Source organism: Molossus molossus, unplaced genomic scaffold (genome assembly GCF_014108415.1).
Source record: "Molossus molossus isolate mMolMol1 unplaced genomic scaffold, mMolMol1.p scaffold_m16_p_15, whole genome shotgun sequence".
NCBI classification, from domain to species: Eukaryota; Metazoa; Chordata; class Mammalia; order Chiroptera; family Molossidae; genus Molossus; species Molossus molossus.
The window spans coordinates 65689900-65706935 of NW_023425350.1; the positions used below are offsets into that span (position 1 = coordinate 65689900).

The 17036-nt window shown below is 48.4% G+C and overlaps 1 protein-coding gene across 1 annotated transcript in view; it reads right to left on the reverse strand.

Moving 5' to 3' along the window:
* POLR1A (RNA polymerase I subunit A) overlaps positions 1-17036 on the reverse strand; it is an 82920-nt gene that overhangs the window by 45953 nt on the left and 19931 nt on the right. Inside the window, exons 7-13 of the mRNA XM_036262713.1 lie at positions 14124-14210; positions 13027-13132; positions 12588-12750; positions 9303-9473; positions 9051-9173; positions 6598-6828; positions 479-733 (exon numbers count right to left, since the gene is read on the reverse strand). Of these exons, the coding sequence (XP_036118606.1) occupies positions 479-733; positions 6598-6828; positions 9051-9173; positions 9303-9473; positions 12588-12750; positions 13027-13132; positions 14124-14210 (1136 nt within the window). The remainder of the gene's footprint in view (positions 1-478; positions 734-6597; positions 6829-9050; positions 9174-9302; positions 9474-12587; positions 12751-13026; positions 13133-14123; positions 14211-17036) is intronic.

A 17036-nucleotide genomic window follows, 5' to 3' on the forward strand; every position in this document is an offset into this window, starting at 1 on the left:
AGAAAGAAGGTAGAGATTCAAAGAGGAGATGCCTTCATGGCCTGGTAGGAGAGCTCATTTAGACTCTTGGAGTTGTCTCTAAAAAATTTGTGCCTATCAGAATTCAAAGGATCAAAGTCATCTGAGAACCACGAGGACCAAACACAGCTGGGATGCTAATCCTTGCCAAGAATAATAAGCTGTAGAATCAAAACATAAGTCTGGAAGAGAAGACCTATTGTGTAGCTACTAAAGTCAGCTTTTGGTGGTGATCCTTACCATTTCTATTTTTAAGAGGCAGCAAAACAGAAACCTTTGCCTGGCTCTAAGCAACTAGAGGGCCAAAAACCCCACCTCCCACCTGGAAGAGGCTGGGACCCTGTGCTCCACATGCTTCTGGCCTGGGGCAACCCCCTGACCCCAGGAGACAGAGGGCCCAGATCTAAAGTGCCAAGTTGTGTCAGCGATGATTGTGGACTGGCCTGAAGTTCAGACCTACTTTGGGAACAAGGTACTGCTGATCCGTGCAGGCCAGGACATAGGCCTCGGCTCGGCCCAGTTCACTCTGGGGGAAGTGGGCATTCATCTCGTCTCCGTCAAAGTCAGCATTATAGGCCTTGCAGTTGGCATAGTGGAGCCGTAGGACTTTCTCTTCAGGCAGGATGCGGGCATGGTGTGCCTGGATGGAAGGTCTGTGCAGAGTGGGCTGTCGGTTCAGTAGAAGAATGTCCCCGTTCTTCACATGCCGGCACACCTGGGGGCAGAGCACAGAGCAGAGGGGTGATTAGCAGCAATTTCAGCATCATTACTACCATTCCAAGAGCTCACCTCAGCCTGGCTTCTGTCTCATGCTTCACTCAACTAAATAAAAGGGGAACTTTTAGTCTGGAACAAAACTCTAAAAATCTTTGAGAAATGGCTACTAGTCCAGCATAGCCCCATCCAGGCTCTGGGTTCAGAGGCACCAACAACAGACTAGGCTTAGGCCCCTGTCCAGTAACTTCTATCTCCTTCAGGGCTGCATGGCCTTCTAGAGTCTCGAATTCCTCAGAGAAGTGATCTGAAGAAAGAAATGAACACATCTGAGGACAGCATATCTGAATGTAATCATGAAACCCCTGGGCTTGAGAGGCTCTGGCAGACCTCTAGCATCCTCTCCACCTGCCAACGTCCACACGGACGGTATTGTAAGGATAAATTCTACATTTCAGAAATCCCCTGACAACCTCATATAGCAGAGCCAGGACTGGAATGTGGGGTTCTTGATTCGCAGTTCCAAGCCCTCTGAAACATTTCATTACACTGAAAAGATTCATAAAAAGTTTCAATTGCCATGGTCTTTGGGAAAGTGACTAGATAACAGATTCTAGAACTTTTAAAACTCATTTCCTTTGGCCTGTCAGAAGAAAAAGAGTACCAATGCAAGGTTATATAAATATTATGTTTATGTAGCACTGTTTACAGTGGCAAAAACTGAAAATAATCTGGCTGCCCCATAGAAGGGGCATAGGCAAATGATGGTATACACTATGGAATATTACGCAGTGATGAAAAAGGCTGAGTTAGCTCTGGCTGCTGTGGCTCAGTTGGCTGAGTATTGTCCAATGCACTGAGAGGTCGCTGGTTCGATTCCCGATCAGGGCACATGCCCGGGTTTTGGGCTTGATCCCCAGTAGGAAATGTGCAGGAGGCAGATGACTGATGTTTCTCTCTCATTGACGTTTTTCTCTCTCCCTGTCCCTTCCCCTCTCTGTAAAATCAATAAAAACATATTTAAAAAAGAAAAAGGTTGCGTTAAATCTATACTAGTCTGAGTGATGGCAATAATGTATTCCAGTTAAAAAAAACAAAAAAAAAAAGATCTAGGTGCCATCTACCGTGATAGAATGAGAAGATTTAAAACCCAACCTAAACTGCACGTATTTATATACACTAGAGAAAAGGACGCTTGGATCCTCACCGAACTGTCACCATGGTCTCCTGAGGGGTAGGGGCACATGGGGAAGGTGAGTAAGGCACAGGTTATCATCACAGTGTTATTATTACAATGTAATGTTAATGTTACAATGAGCATATATTTATTTACCTCTGCAAATCTTTTTAAAAAGATCTTCAACTATTTTTAAAGAAAGCAAGAACTACTGCACAAGTGATATGCTCATTGTGGGGAGAAAGAAGAGAAAACGTAAACAAATTTAAAGAGACTAAAACCACAAGTGATTTTGTCTCCTAAAGACAACCATCATTCATGCTTTTTCCCCCTCACAGATAGGTCATTGGTCATGCCCCCGACAGAACACTTCCCCTACAAAGCCGGCTTTACTATTAGCCCCAGTAAGCCTTCCACTGCCCTTTATCTTATGTTATATTTACTACTGGACTTCCTAAATGATGAATGTAAATGCTCCTTTGAAAAACAAATGCATTAAGGCAACTGCTACTCCAACTTACCTGCATGCCCCCTAACCAGCTCAGGGGAATCATGGAGACTAGGTAAGACCTCCCCCCACCCCAAGTCTTCTCTAAATCCCAGCAGACAACAGGCTGGAGGACAACACATCTCTACAAGGCCAGTGTATCCTTATGTTGTCCACATCTGTGCAGCTGCACCAGAAGGCTGGAGAGAGAAAGGGGCTAGAAGTTACTAAGAGATGCTCCCCACTTCCCTCTCCCCATTCCTCCTCCTCTGGGGTGGAAGTTTCCTCCAGCTCAGGGAAGCAGGGGCAAACCCCTCATATCCTGGAAGGCAGGCCCAAAAGCAATGGTGCAGAGTCAGTCTTTCTGCTCCCTGAGGAATTACACCTTCGCCTCCTTGTCGCCACATCTGTTTCCAAGGAGACCTGGATACTGAGGATTCCCATAAGCATCTGCCCAGGGCATGTCATGAAGCTTGAGCTGACTTTCAAGGTCTTATTTCTTTAGGCTCTCAAGGGAGTAACTGCTGGACCTGTGGCCCAGGCCCAAAACCCCAGGCTGGGCCTCGGATCTGAGTCGCAAATTCGGCACATCCTCCAGTATAAGCAAACCCCGCAGCTGGGAAGACAGGGAGGCCAGACTGGCAGGCCCTGGCCAAGCCAAACAGAAGCCCTGGAGCACAGGGTGTTCCCCTGGCCAACCCAAACCTGAGGCCTTTCCTTTCTCTTGTCTCTAAATAAACACTGCAGTGAAAATTAGTGTGCCCCAGTGCCCGGGTCAGAGTTTTCAGAGGCAGACTCAGAGCCAAAATCAGCTGCTGGCAGACTGCTGGGCGAGAAATGCAACTCAGCCGTCCTGGCCACTTCCTCCTCCATTTACAGGCCCAAGGGAAGCAGAGACGTCTCACCTCCCAGGAAACAGGTCTTCCAGTCATCCTTTCCCCTCTCTCTAGCCTTCTCATCCCCACCTGGGCCCGTCACTTCACCCAGCCCTTTAGCCTGGCCCTGATCCATACACAACGCTGTTAACCAAAGTCTTCACAAATCACAGATAAATTACAAGCGCACTCGTACCTGATGAAGTGTGTATGTATTACTTGCAACATTATTGAAATTTTGGAGAATAAAGATAATTTTCCTGAGTCCTCAGGTCCTGACGTAAGAATCACTTTTCTTTCATCAAGTCCCTTCCTGCCTTTGCCCTGGGCAACATGATCAGGTCCCACGTGGTCCCTCGCACCTCTGAGCCTCCTGAACCTCAACGTGCATCCATCCACTCCACACAGGTTTCCTGGGTGGTGAGCAGAACACCCTGCCCTTGTCCTCGTGGGATTCAGGAACTCAATGGTGGCTGGATGGGGGCATCCACAGTGACAACACTATGCAGTGGGAGCCACGGGAGAATGAGGGTGTGGTAGGAAACACAATGGGGGGATCGAACACAGATTTGAGAGGGACAAACTACAGTATGCAGGCAAGCCACCTGCTTTTGTGAATGGATTTTTGAGAACACAGCCACGCCCACTTGTTTATGCACCACCTGTGGTGGCTTTCATGCTTCAGCAGGGTTGTTGCAGCAGAGACCCAGAGACCACACGGCCCCAAGCCTGCAACATTTACCGTCTGGCCCATTGCTGAGAGCGTCTGTAGACCCTACCCTGGAGGAACGAGGACCTAGCTGAGACGTGGAGGACTGGCAGGAGCTAGCGGGGAGTGTGGGGAGGGCAGAGTATTCCAGGCAGGGGACAGCAAGCACAGGGCCCAAGGGGACAAAGAGCCTTGTGTCCACGGGGACAACTGAATGTGAAGGGTGAGCTGAGGTGAGGCTGGAGGAGAAAGCGGGGACAATGTGCTCAGGATCTGAACTCCAGCAGGAAGACGAGCAACGGGGCTGACCTCATGCAACTTCACTGCTGCGCAGAACGCCTTCCAGTCACTTCCCATGAACTGGCTAGTGCGTGGCACTGAGGCCAACGCTCCCTCCCTAAGCTCCCATCCCGCTGGTCTCAGACCCTACGGAGCTAACTGAGGCCACGTGAAGTTCTCCTGGCAGCGGCCTCATCCTCACACCCTAATAATGTCAGAAACCCCCATATCCTGCTATTTCTCTTTTAAGGGCCCTAAGCTACTGCCTTCGCTGCCTCACAAAGGCTCAGACACCTGGCTCCTTCCCCTGGGTTGCAGGTGACTTCCACTGCTGCATCTTCTTCCTCTCTTTCTAAAGTTCATGTTTAATCAACAGAATCTAGTAAGTGTCCCTGGGAGACACAGAGATACCCTCAACCATGTGGGAGGACAAACACGGACACCAAAAGAGCTCACCTCCCTCACCTTCCCAGGCTCAGCTTCCCAGTCCTCCCCTACCTTCTCTCTTCGTGGTACCCGGCGGTCAGAGTTGAGGACTGATAATTTCACTTCCTAACTCTGTGGCCCCCAAATCTAAGCACCACATCTCTGCCTTTTACAGAAAATGGGCCCTGATTCTCCACCAGCACCTCGTCTTAGCAGGGCCCAGCCATGTCTCCTCCAGGGCTCTCCCCTTGTGCAGTCTGCAAACCATGGCTTCCTTCTCACCCGTTCTCCCTCCTACCGCCCTGACACCCCTTCCACAGCAAGTCGCCCTGGCTCTCCCTCTGAACACCCCCTGCTTCCCCACTTGGCTCCCTACAGCCCTCACCCGCCTCCTGATGTCTCTAAACTCTCCCTGCAACTCTGCGCTCCGTCTGCTTTCTCCTCAAGCGCACGTCCCTCAAGTCACTGACCTCCACTGCTATTCCCTACTGCCTGCGCCGCACTCACACTGGGCAACACGCTTGCAGTCTTGTTCCCTGGTGGTGACACCGTCAACTCCAGGGTGGTGGGGTCTTGTCCACGGTGACTGGCAAAGTGCAGCACACGGCAGGGGCTCTCACTCAGTACCACCTGAACCCACTCTGCTTTCCTCTCTCAAAATGTCCTATTGAGACCGATTCACGTCTGGCTCGAGTTTGCTGCAAGTTCAGCGAAATACACGTCGAATTCTCTTGCAGCTCTCACGCAGCTCCTAGAAACACCGGCACTTAAGGAAGGCAGAATACCTGTGAGCCTGAACACAAATCTGAATGCACTAGAAAAAAAAGGTAGGTGACGTTCTGTGTCTGCATGTGTCCTTGGCCACCAAAGCAGAAACCACTGGCATGTTCCTGCTCGACCTCGGGAGAGCTGCAAGATGGAACCGAGACGACACGCGACAGTGGAGGACGGTGGAAATCAATGGTCCTGAAATAAGGCCAAGGGAGCTTCTTTTCCCTGTTTCTCATCCAAAGTTCTTCCATGGCTGAGGAAACAGCAATGCTCGGACCCACTGCAAAGACCAGGTCAGTCCCCCGACACTAGGCCTCAGCTAGAAATTAAACCCAAATTGAATCTATTTAACTCCAACAACTTCTGCCACGACCACCTGGTTAGGGGTCATTTGCTACCCTCTGCCATCACAAATGACTATTATTTGACAAATGCTGTCACCCACTGATTTCACACTCTCAGCCAACACTGCCAATCAGTCATGTACTCTTGCCAGTGGAGCCCAGATAAGGGCCAGGATCCCTTAACACACACTACGGGTGAACACTAGCAACCGCCTGAAGTGGAAGCAGCCGATGAAACCTGTCAGTTATCAGTCATCACTGACAGAGTATTTCCTTACTTTGGGGCAGTTCTCAAACTTTAGCATGCAGAGGACCCCCCGCCCCCAAGAGCTTGTTAAAACACAAACACCTGGGCCCCATTCCCAGCAATTCCAATTCAGTGGATAGGGGAAGAGGAGGGTAAGGGTGAATGTACTTCTCTCCAGCTGCACGAATGCTATTGCGGCTGCTCTGAGGACCACCCTCTGCGCAGCCCTGATCGAGGGCAGCAGATTCTCCTGCCCCAGGACCACGGCTGAGTGAGTATTAAGGAGCTTCCTCGAACCCGATGAGTGCGCAGCACTGTGCTGCGTGGTGTGCGGCAGCCAAATGAAGCTTGAATCATGGTGTCAGAGCCCTAGGAGCTGCGCTCCAGCTAGGGAGATAGAGCAGGCCCACGAAGCCCCTAGAACACCCACGTGTGGGAAGCGTCATCTCGGGGGGGCAGAAACTGCTCACACAGCACTGCGCAGCCACGGCGCTCACTGGAGCCACAGCCGGCGGCCAGCAGTCACTGAGCAAACCTTCCCACTACTCACAATTTTTGTCCCCTGGGGCTTCGGAGCCCCCGTGGCTGGTGTCAGGAGCTGCTTGGCCACAGCTTCCCGTTGGGTTAGATCCACAGCACTCAAGGCTGTGCGACTGCCATCCTCGTTGATGACCATGGAGGCTCCCGGGTGCACATTGGGGCCGTTGATGACTGCCTGCCTCAGTTCCTGAACGTTCCACGGGGTAACTGGCTGAGGGTAGGTCAGTTTTGTAGCAAACACCTGAAAACAAAGAGTGGATATAAAAATTCAGGGTGGGCTGAAAAAGGTTCCGTGGACCCAAGATCTGACTCAATAAGCTGTGTGACTCTCCCCAGAAGATGTGAAGGTTCTGCCTTAGCCAAAAAGGTGTTTTGGGGAGGGAAGCAGCATCCTGCCTGTCTTCTCCACAGGCCAGGTCTCCACGTTCAAGGCCTCAAGGGAAGAGATCGGGCCTCCTTTCCTAACAGTCTGTCTGAAGAGAGTGATCTGAGTATTGCCATTTACACATTAGACTTTTGTAACCCGTTCCAAAACCATCATTTCCTCATCTGCCAATAAATTCACGGGCCCCAAAGGAAACACAGAATGGGACACTAGCTTGTCCGAGGTGGCAAATGCCTGCCCTCAATGCCACCACACCCCGGCAGGCATCACCCACTGAACGCGGCCCTCGCCCTGGACCCAGACACGGCATCAGAATCTCCTCGCTCGGCAGTCCTGGCAGCCACGACAAGCAAGGGGGCTCTGAAATGGACTCAGCCTCCTGAGACACAGAAAATGCGGCGCACACTAACCACAAGACCTGCAATTCATCCGCTCCAAGAAAAACAATTCCCTGCCTAAATGAGTTTCTGAGCTACTGAATATTCTAAACTCTTGGATGCTTTTAAATGCATATAAATACATCAGAGAGTCTGAGAAGTCCCACGTAAAGAAACTTGAATTTTTTCCAGCTCTCTGCTCCAAGGCACTCTGTGAGGCCTTCCTGCCACCCCACCCTGCACTCCCTGTTCGACTTTCGCCGATGCACTGACCACTGCCTGAGTGTTGACGTTCCTGTGTGTGTGTTTCCGTGGGCATGCCGACTTTACAGGAGACACCCTAGTCTATGTGCTTCACTGCCGAGTCTCCAGCTTACTCTGCAGCAGCCCTTTAATCAGCTTCCTCCTTAATGGGCCTTGAGGTCAGTAATGTGAAGATGGTTTCATTCCTTCTGCAAATGTATTCCATCTCCTTTGCTCCCTAACACCTCTCCATGGGGTCCTAGGGGAAAGATGTGCCACAAAGGACCAAGAGTCAGCTTCACATGCTCTGCTCCTCACAGCCATCCAGTGAGCCACAACCGGGCCACATGGCCCTGAGAACTGGGGCAGGCTGGAGGTGGGCTGAGGGATAACTGCAGAGTCCCCTTGGGAAACAAGCCATTACCAAATGAACCCAGATCCAATCCAAAGAGAGGCCTGGCACCTCTGAAAGTGGAAAGAGAAGGCAGCGCTAGCAATCTCAAAGATGGGGACAGTCTAGGCATCATGAGGCCAAAGCCAACAGGGTAGCCCCAGCCCTCCGTGCAGAGAAAACAACAGAGGCACGGGCCTCAGACTCATGAATGTCCCCACCGGCTTCATGCTGCCGCTCCCTGCCACTGGACCCCGCTTCCAGATGCAAAGACCTAACGTTCCCAGGTGGTGGGCACAGAACACCGAGTGTTCGCTGACTCCTGTCCCCTCGTTCGTCATGTCCTTGCCAAGGAGGCCCACGTGTGCTCGAGAGACAGTGGGCTCGGCAGCCATCAGAGCAGCCGAGCTCCGCACATTCCCAGCATTCCCCTGAGAGCAGCAGAGGGGCCGTGAATGAGGAAGTGACACTCTCCATGAAGGAAATTAAACCATCTTCATATTACTGACCTCAAGGCCCATTAAGGAGGAAGCCGATTAAAGGGCTGCTGCCAATAAGCACCACAGCTTAGGCTGGTGGGGAAGTGAAAAAAGGAGGCTGGTTCCCCAAGGAAACACTAATGTGTGGATGGGGGGAACTGCTTACCCACAGGAAGGAGAGGGTGGATGACTCACATACACCTCCTCTCTGGCGGATCCCGCCTTCCTCTCCCTGGCAACCAAGGGTACACATCCCTGACATCCCTCGGGCTCATCTCTGTCCTGTAGCCACTTTGACAAGGAGGATGTAAAGACTAGGCCAAGACGGCAGAAGAAAGATATGCCGGCGGGGATGTGGAACGCCCTGCAGCCAGCTCCCTGGTGGCCCAGGAAGTGGGTCTTCCTCAGAGGCAGAGGGTGCTAGGAGACCTGGCATGGAGTGAGAGCAATGCCATCACACAGACTCACAACCCTCCAAACAACGTACCCAGGAAGGAGAAGCTGTCCCCACCCAAGTCACCACAATCTGCCATACACCTTCTTCCCCAGCCCTCCCGGACACTCCCATCTGGCCCCCTCCACACACACCATGGGGATTCCAATTTCGTTGGTGTTGATGTACATGTCTGGGCAGATGACAGAACGGGCTGCGTAGTCTACTCGCTTTCCCATCATGTGCTTTCTGAATAAGCCATCCTTCTTCTCTAGGATCTTTATTGGGGGTGAGAGGGGAGTCCAAAGAAAGCATAAAAAAATCAAGTTTATTATTATTTTGTTTCAATGCAAATGTTTATTATTAACCCCCTTCAGCTAGCGATGGGAATCCCACTTACTGCTCACCTGTCTGATGCCAGGGTACTTTTCCGTCATTAACTTGTCCATCTCGCTATCAAACACAATATTGACGTGGCTCTGAAGGCGAATCCAAATGTTGTACAGTTTGTCTGTGAGGGACTGGCCTGGAAGCATACTCAAAAACGATCGGTCCGTTGCAATCGAAGGGTCTTTTTCCTGGCAAGACAACCAAGAAAATAAGCATGATGGAAAATCTCAAAAGAGCTAGGTTTGGTTTTATTTCTCTTGCTTATGCTAGTATCAGTATGCACCCACAAAACACCAGCCCCCTTATTACTTCCCAGCCCGTCTCTTTCCAGTAGTAAAATGAACTGAATTTATAAGCAGGCTTCGTTCTTTCGTTTGATACCAGCACACATTTGTTGTCTCACAGTTAGTGTCAGGAATCTGGGCACAGCTTCGCTGGCTCCAGTGTCTCCCAGGCTGCGATACAGTCAGCAGTGCTGGGCTCTCATCTGAAGGTTCGCTGGGGACGGATCTAACTCTAAGCTGACAGAGTTGTTGGCAGAATTCAGTTTCTTAAAGGCTGCCAGACTGAGAGCCTCAGTTCCGAGTCAGCTGTTGGCCAGAGGTCACTTTCAATTTTTGCCATGTGGGCTTCTCCAACATGGTAGCTTGTTACATCAAACTGCTAGAAGTAGTTGCTGAAGTCCCTTACATCTCAATTTTAAGGCAACCCTAGACATTCTTCGCCCATCTACACTCTTTTTATGAAACTCTGTTATCCTGCCAGATAACAGATTCTCATACAGAGTTTCAGTTATATTTATAGTCTTGGAAAAACTTGATACAAAGCACTTACAAATATGCAGGTGGAAAATTTCTTAGAAGGAAAAAATGTATGCCACAGATTTTCTACGTCATCAGTGAGGATGTAAGTCCCCAACTGCGATATGTCGAGTGTCTGATCTCCAAGCCTCAATGGAATATTTAACCAGTCCTTTTCTGTCCCTGGCTCTGCCTCTTCCTCTTCTCCTCACTCCTGTCCAGGAGATAGGCCCTGAGGCCTTAAGCTGCCTTAGAGCACCACCTACTGACATTGTCCAGCTACTGACTGGCCCCATCCAGCTGAGTATGACACAGGACATAAACAAATGGTCCCATGTCCCTCAGCGTGGGTCAGAGAGAAGCAACCTGTCAAGTATGTTGGGGGAGGGAGGACGGTTGTGCGAAGGATCCAGTACATGAGAATGTTATGGAACTCACTGGTGATGAAGTAGGCTTGTCCTCAACCTGAGGAATACAGGTACTCTTTGTTTATATGGAGAGCAGATGTATTTTCTGCTCTGGCTGAAGCAAGCAGAGATGACCACCGGTGTGATGACAGGGGCCCTATCAGTCTAACTCACTGCTCTGCCCTTACCTGACTCAGGGCCACATGACTACTTATGAAATGAGACTGTCTCACCGGGTATCCTCAATGCCTAGAACAGCACCTAGCCCATGCCAGGCATTCACGATTCACGAGGACTGCCATGGGAACAGAATGTGGGACGCATCAGGGAACAAGTAACATGTCCTATTAATCAGATGGAAAGAGGGCACTGTGACTTCAGGTAACAAAACCTTAGGAATTAGAGAGGATACTGTTCATTTCTTCACAGACCCAGCTTTTTTTGACAAAAGACTGTCTTGTTTGTTTAATTTTTTTTTCTTTATTGATTTGAGAGAGAGAGGAAGGGAGAGATAGAAACTTCAATGACAGAGAACATCGATTGGCCGCCTCCTGCATGCCCCCACTGGAGATTTGGCCCACAACCTGGGCATGTGCCCTGACCGGGAATCAAACCAGTGACCTCTTGGTGCATGGGTCGATGCTCAACCACTGAGCCACACCGGCTGGGCAAAGGACTGCCTTATTTATTTTTTTATTCTCACCCAAGGATATTCTTCCATTTTTTGTTCAGATAGAGTGGGAGGGAGAGAGAAGAAGAGAGAGAGAGAGAGAGAGAAACATCAACGTGAAAGGGACACATCGAGTGGCTGCCACCCGCATGACCAACCAGGGCCGGGGACAAACTGCAACCGAGGCACATGCCCTTAGCGGGAACCGAACCCGGGTCTCTCCGGACCGCAGGCCGACGCTCTAACCGCTGAGCCAAATTGGCCAGGGCAGGACTGCCTTATTTTTAAGGGATGTCAAAATAAAGTTCGTGAAGGAAGCCTGGGAGGGAGGTGGGAAGAGATAAACCAAAAAACTTATATGAACGGGAAAGAGGGGGGTCAATTGGGGAAAAAAGGGGGGATATCTGTAATACTTTAAAAATGAAAGATAAAATTACTCCTGTTGTGGGGGGCTCATAACCATTCAAAAACAAGTTAAGTTCTTATCCCTGGCCATTGTATTTGGCTCTCTTATTGCTTTCTCCTCCAAACTGGACTAGGGCCTAAAGATGAGCTCTCTTAGACTTAGAATTTCTGAAAGCACACTTACACTGCACATCAGAATACTTAAGTAAAACCAAAGAAAGCCACAAGCAGAAAGGCTGGGTAACCCTGAGTGTGAAGTTCTAGGACAAATAGTGGCGCCACCTGGTGATGAGCCTAGTTCATAGCAGGGCTGTTCCTGCAACTAGAAGGGAGCTTGGGAGCCCAGTCTACTCAACAAGCCTGAGAAAGCTCTTCCTATTTGCAGCCAGACAGGGAGCATCTTAGAGCTGGGAAGGACCTCAGTGACCTCAGCAAGCCTTCTTTATACCCACTGACGACCTGGCACACTGAAGATATTGAGAAAATATTTGCTGCAATGGAAAAACCAAATTCAGCTCCACTATTTACTGAGGAGGAAGCCGAGTTCCCCAAACCTAAGAGTCATATTCTGGGAAACTCCTAGAATCTACAACTCTGTCTTCCTGAACCCAATGCTGGAGATCTTAATGAGCCTAAACAGAGCTGGGTGGCTCGGGATCTAGCACTGTACCAGGAGGAACATTCTTAGAGCCCAAGGGAAGTGAACTCCTTTCTAGAGTTGCCAAGGGCAGGTGGCCCAGAACAGCCTATGTGTAAAACCTCGCGATGAACCATACGACGTTATAGTGGAGATGAGCCTACAAAATTAAAGCAACTCAACCAAGGTCATTGGGGTGAACCTAGACCTTTCCATGCTCAGACCATGCTCCCGATATTACCTGTATCCCCCAACTGACAGCCCACACGCAGCTGTACATAATTCCCAGCCAGCACCGCCCAGCACCCACAGCATCCTGCACCCACTGAAGAGTTAGAATTAAACGCGTGCATTTATGACATCAGCTCTAAGTCAGCCCTGACCTCCTCTGTGGCAGGTGCTGCCACATCCCATGGCAGCTCCTGTTCTTGGGCCATCAATGCCAGAAGCTTTCGGATCAGGACCACGTCCTTCATGACAGCCTGCAAGTTCACCGTCTGGCCATTGGTAAACATCTGGTCCCCCAGGCGATTGACAGGGCGGTACCTGCAGAGGGACACATGGAATCAGTGAATGTTTTATGTGGGGGGGTCTTGTTCTTCGGCCTCTCACCCATCCCTACTATAAGCAACTCAAACCTTGCCACACTCAAGACACCCAGCATCCCTCCACACTCAAGGCAAACGGGAGTGAGAACGGCGCTGGCCACCTGGAGGCAGAACTGCCGCTCTCCTTCTCAGCGCCCTTCACCCGTCCGTCCTCTCCGAGGTCAGACAGTCACTCACAGCCCTTCAGTGGACTGAACTCAGTAAAGGGCATTACCTTGAGGGTGGCACCACCAAGAAATCCAGAAAGAACACAGTGGGGTTGAATCTAGATTTCATGCCAACATCTTCCAGTCCCGAAAAAAGGAAATTCAGAAAGAATCCTGTGTTTGAAATGAACCACAAAGATCACTTAAATCTATGTTAGAACATGGATGGAGGAAATGTTTTACTAAGTGAAAAAAACCCACCACCAGAATACAGGACAATAGGTCGAGTTAGATCAAATTTTTCTTTATAAAAATGAGCAAAAAATGGCCGCTGGGTGTTGAGCGCCTGCACACAGATGAGATGACAGGTGCTACAGGGACGACAGTGCTTAGCCTGGGGGTTGAAATGGAGAGATGGGAAATAAAAATAGTCCCTTGTTTCAGACTTACACACACGTACACAATTACTGTGGTATTTATAAAACATGTATTTGAAATATAGTAAAATTTAAAAAATCAAACCAAAAAAGTTAGCCTTCTTAAAAACAAAACAAAAACCCTTCACATCGATACTACCAAGAAGGAGCTTCTGTGGATTCAAAGCTATTGTTTTTTGACCTTAAAAAAAAAAATGCTCCAGAGAATGAATAAAATGCATTAGGACCTGCCACATAAAGGAACGTCCTGCTCAAGTGCTCTTTTTTTCCCCAATATAACTTACACCTTTAGCACCAGTTTCATTTGCAAGTGCTTCTCCTTACACAATGGTTACGCCACTGTTCCAGAACATACACTCAGAGTGGGACTGACCCAATGGCTTAGATGTACTGCATAGGTTTTATTATACACTCAAAAGGGAACGGAAGAGTCTCCTTTCTGTAGGGAACTAAGATATAAAAGTCCTAATTGAAAATACATATTAGAGTTCATTTTTGATTCACAGAAGGAATTTAAGAGAAACCTTCATTCGAGGTATGAGACCTTCTCCAATCCATAATGCATCAGTGACAATGGACACGAAGCCTGACCTAGACATGTGAATTGAACTCAGGAGAGATCTACCATAACCACAACTTTGAAAAACAAAATTAGTAAGGCAAGGTAAACGAGCCCAGGAAATTAAAGCCAGAAGATCAAGAGTCATTTCTTTATGTTGGGACAGCACCTTCATTCTTCCACAGGGCCCTGAGATGTTCTCGCGCACTGGTGGGTGTCAGGTACCCTCGTTTTCCCATCTGAGCGTCCTCAATTCCTGGAGCAGAGGAGGGGAACCAAAGCATAAGTCAATTACAGACACTCCTTCTGTGGTGGGATTTATCAATTATTTCTCCCCACCCTGCCAAGCCTGTAATTTGATCACAAAAATCAAACTCTAAGACAACTTAGTCTCAGCTCTGAATATTCCCCCCTTAATCTAAAATCTAGTCATGAAAACAGTGTAACTATGTATGAAATCAATAAAGCAAAAGAAGAAACCACCCACCACTCCATCACATCACATCACATCACATCACTATCACCACTTCCACATATTCTTTCCCAGCCATCGGTGTGATCACTGTGACGTTGACTGTGGATTTGCTTTGCATACTGTGTTCAGTTAGTGTCCTCTTGGGGGATTTCTACATGTTACCCGACCATCATTTTTAATAGCTGCAAGAAAATCTGCTAGACGATGTTTTCCTAAGTGATTTAACTATACTCGTATAGTTGGACGTGTGGGTTGACCCCAGTTTTTTAGTACTATAAGTAACATTATGATTAAAAAAAAAAATACACTGAATACACAAGGCTTTTACCAGAAAGGTTCACAGAAATAGAATTATAAATAAATGAGCATGAATATTTTCATAGGTAAATGTAGATTCAATTTCTTCTTACATATATCATGCTGCTGTGTGAAGAGTAGATTGATTTTGGTTTCTCAGATCAAGCAAGATCACTCTGGGATACTATCAGCTACACCCAGGGTGGGTCAGAAAATCAGACCTGGGCTGCCATTCGGGAGGTCAGGCTCCAGGCACTTAGCCAGTTAACAAAGACTTAAGAGATGTGACCCGCGAGGTTCAAAACTATCAACCTCTCCTGGGATACATTCATGGGGGTTAAATACTGCTCCATTTTCCCTTTTGATGTTCTTATCAGGGTAGGAGCCCCATCTTGCCTGTGTTCCTAGCGCCCGACAGTGCCCAGTACTGTGTCAGATACTGAACAGTACTGCCTTGAATACATATGTTCAAAATATCCTAAGATAATCTATACTTAAAAACCTCATTCTTTTGTCTTTTTCTATAGTTATAAAATCCAGTTCATTCCACCTCCAATTTTCCAATTAGTTTCTTGACCATCCACAGAGAATATGTTATCACAAGTTCTTAGAGAAATCTGTAACTTGGATAACAATGAATGGACATACCATACCTTAGTTAACTATTCTCTATTAATAGGCATTTAAGCCATTTCCAGTTTTAAACTATTTAAACATTGTGGGTATTTTTAGGAAAAAGTCATAGAAGCAGAATTGCTAGGTCAAGAAGTCTACACATTTAACATTTTGATTCCTATAAAAGCAAAACATTTCCACCAGTTAATGTAACCAAAGGAAGTGGGAGTATGAAATAAAAAGGCTCTGACCTTCAGGAATTACCAAAGCATTGCATGTTCAGAAGACAAAAAAAAAGGGGACCCTATTAACCTACAAAACAACTTTGCGGGCATTTCCGGAAACAACTACCAGAGCCACATTCCTGGTACCGGAGCTCTCTCCTATTAGAAGGGCTGAGGAAGGTCAGCTGAAGCTGGCGGTGCTCTCGGCTCAGGCCCAGACCCATCAGCACATGAAGTGCCCCACCCCCACCACAGGTTAACACTGCAGCTGTTCAGTCACAGGATTTGAGTAGACGAGACCTGCAGGAAGCTACCACCCCACACGGGCTGCACCGTCCTAAAGAGACACTTTCACAGCCTGCCAGAAGGAAATCTGCCTAGATGGAGTTCAGAGCATCCCTGACGTGCGTTTCTTCAGCTCTGGGAGCTGCCATGTGCACAAGGGGCTTGGACGGTCAGATGACTGGATCACCGCGGTGGAGTGTCTTGGCTGTGAGAATTCTCATTTAAAAATGCTACTGTGGCCTTGGCCGGGTGGCTTGGTTGGTTGGAGCGTCACCCCGTACACCAATATAGTTGTGGGTTTGATACCCAGTAAGGGCGTGTGTGGGAGGCAACTGATAGATGCCTCTGTCTCTGTTTCTCTCTCTCTCTCAAATCAATATACATATCCTCTGGTGAGAATTAAAAAAAAATAATACAAATAAAAAATAAAATAAAAATGCTAGTATGCACAGCGGGAGAGATTACTACAGCGGGGCTTGAGGAGCACTAAGGGTAGGTACCATTTCATAAGCTTACGGCTCTCCTCATGGGATGACTTGTTTGTGGGGACAACTGAGGCACAGTCACCGCTTGGCTGCCTTTGGTACCAGGAATGTGGCCAGATCCTCACTCCACATCACCTGCTCCCTGGACTTACTGACCTTGGACTCTGGTGGCCCTCTGAGAGCAGAGGCCAGCCACATGGTCAAGTCTCCACCTGGTACTGTGCTCGGCCACAAGCATGTTTCCTAGGATGGGGCTGAGGACCCAACAAGCAAGTGTTGGTTTAATACTAAAAACCCAATCCTAGAACCATGGGAGACAACTGGTGACTTGATTCTAATGCAGACTTTGGGTTGACTTCACCGTAGTCTTGTAGTTGTAGTGAGAGATTACTTCAAAGGATGGATTTGACAAAAACACTGGAAGGTTACTTAACTGCTGGATACTTGCCTCAAAGAAACAGCTGTCTTCTAGAATTCTGACCATCTTTGTTCTCAATCTGTGAACATTTTCTAAGGTGCTCTAAGGAACAGAGCAGTAGTTCCCCACCTTAAATATTATTTTAAGGACAACTTATAGGTAAGTGTAGAAAAATCTACCCTGTGGTTAACTATAAACCATTAAACAAAATTAAACAGGCTTTTTTATGCAGTGTGGCATCCTCAATTGCATCCTGGAATGTAAAAGAACATTACTGGAAAAA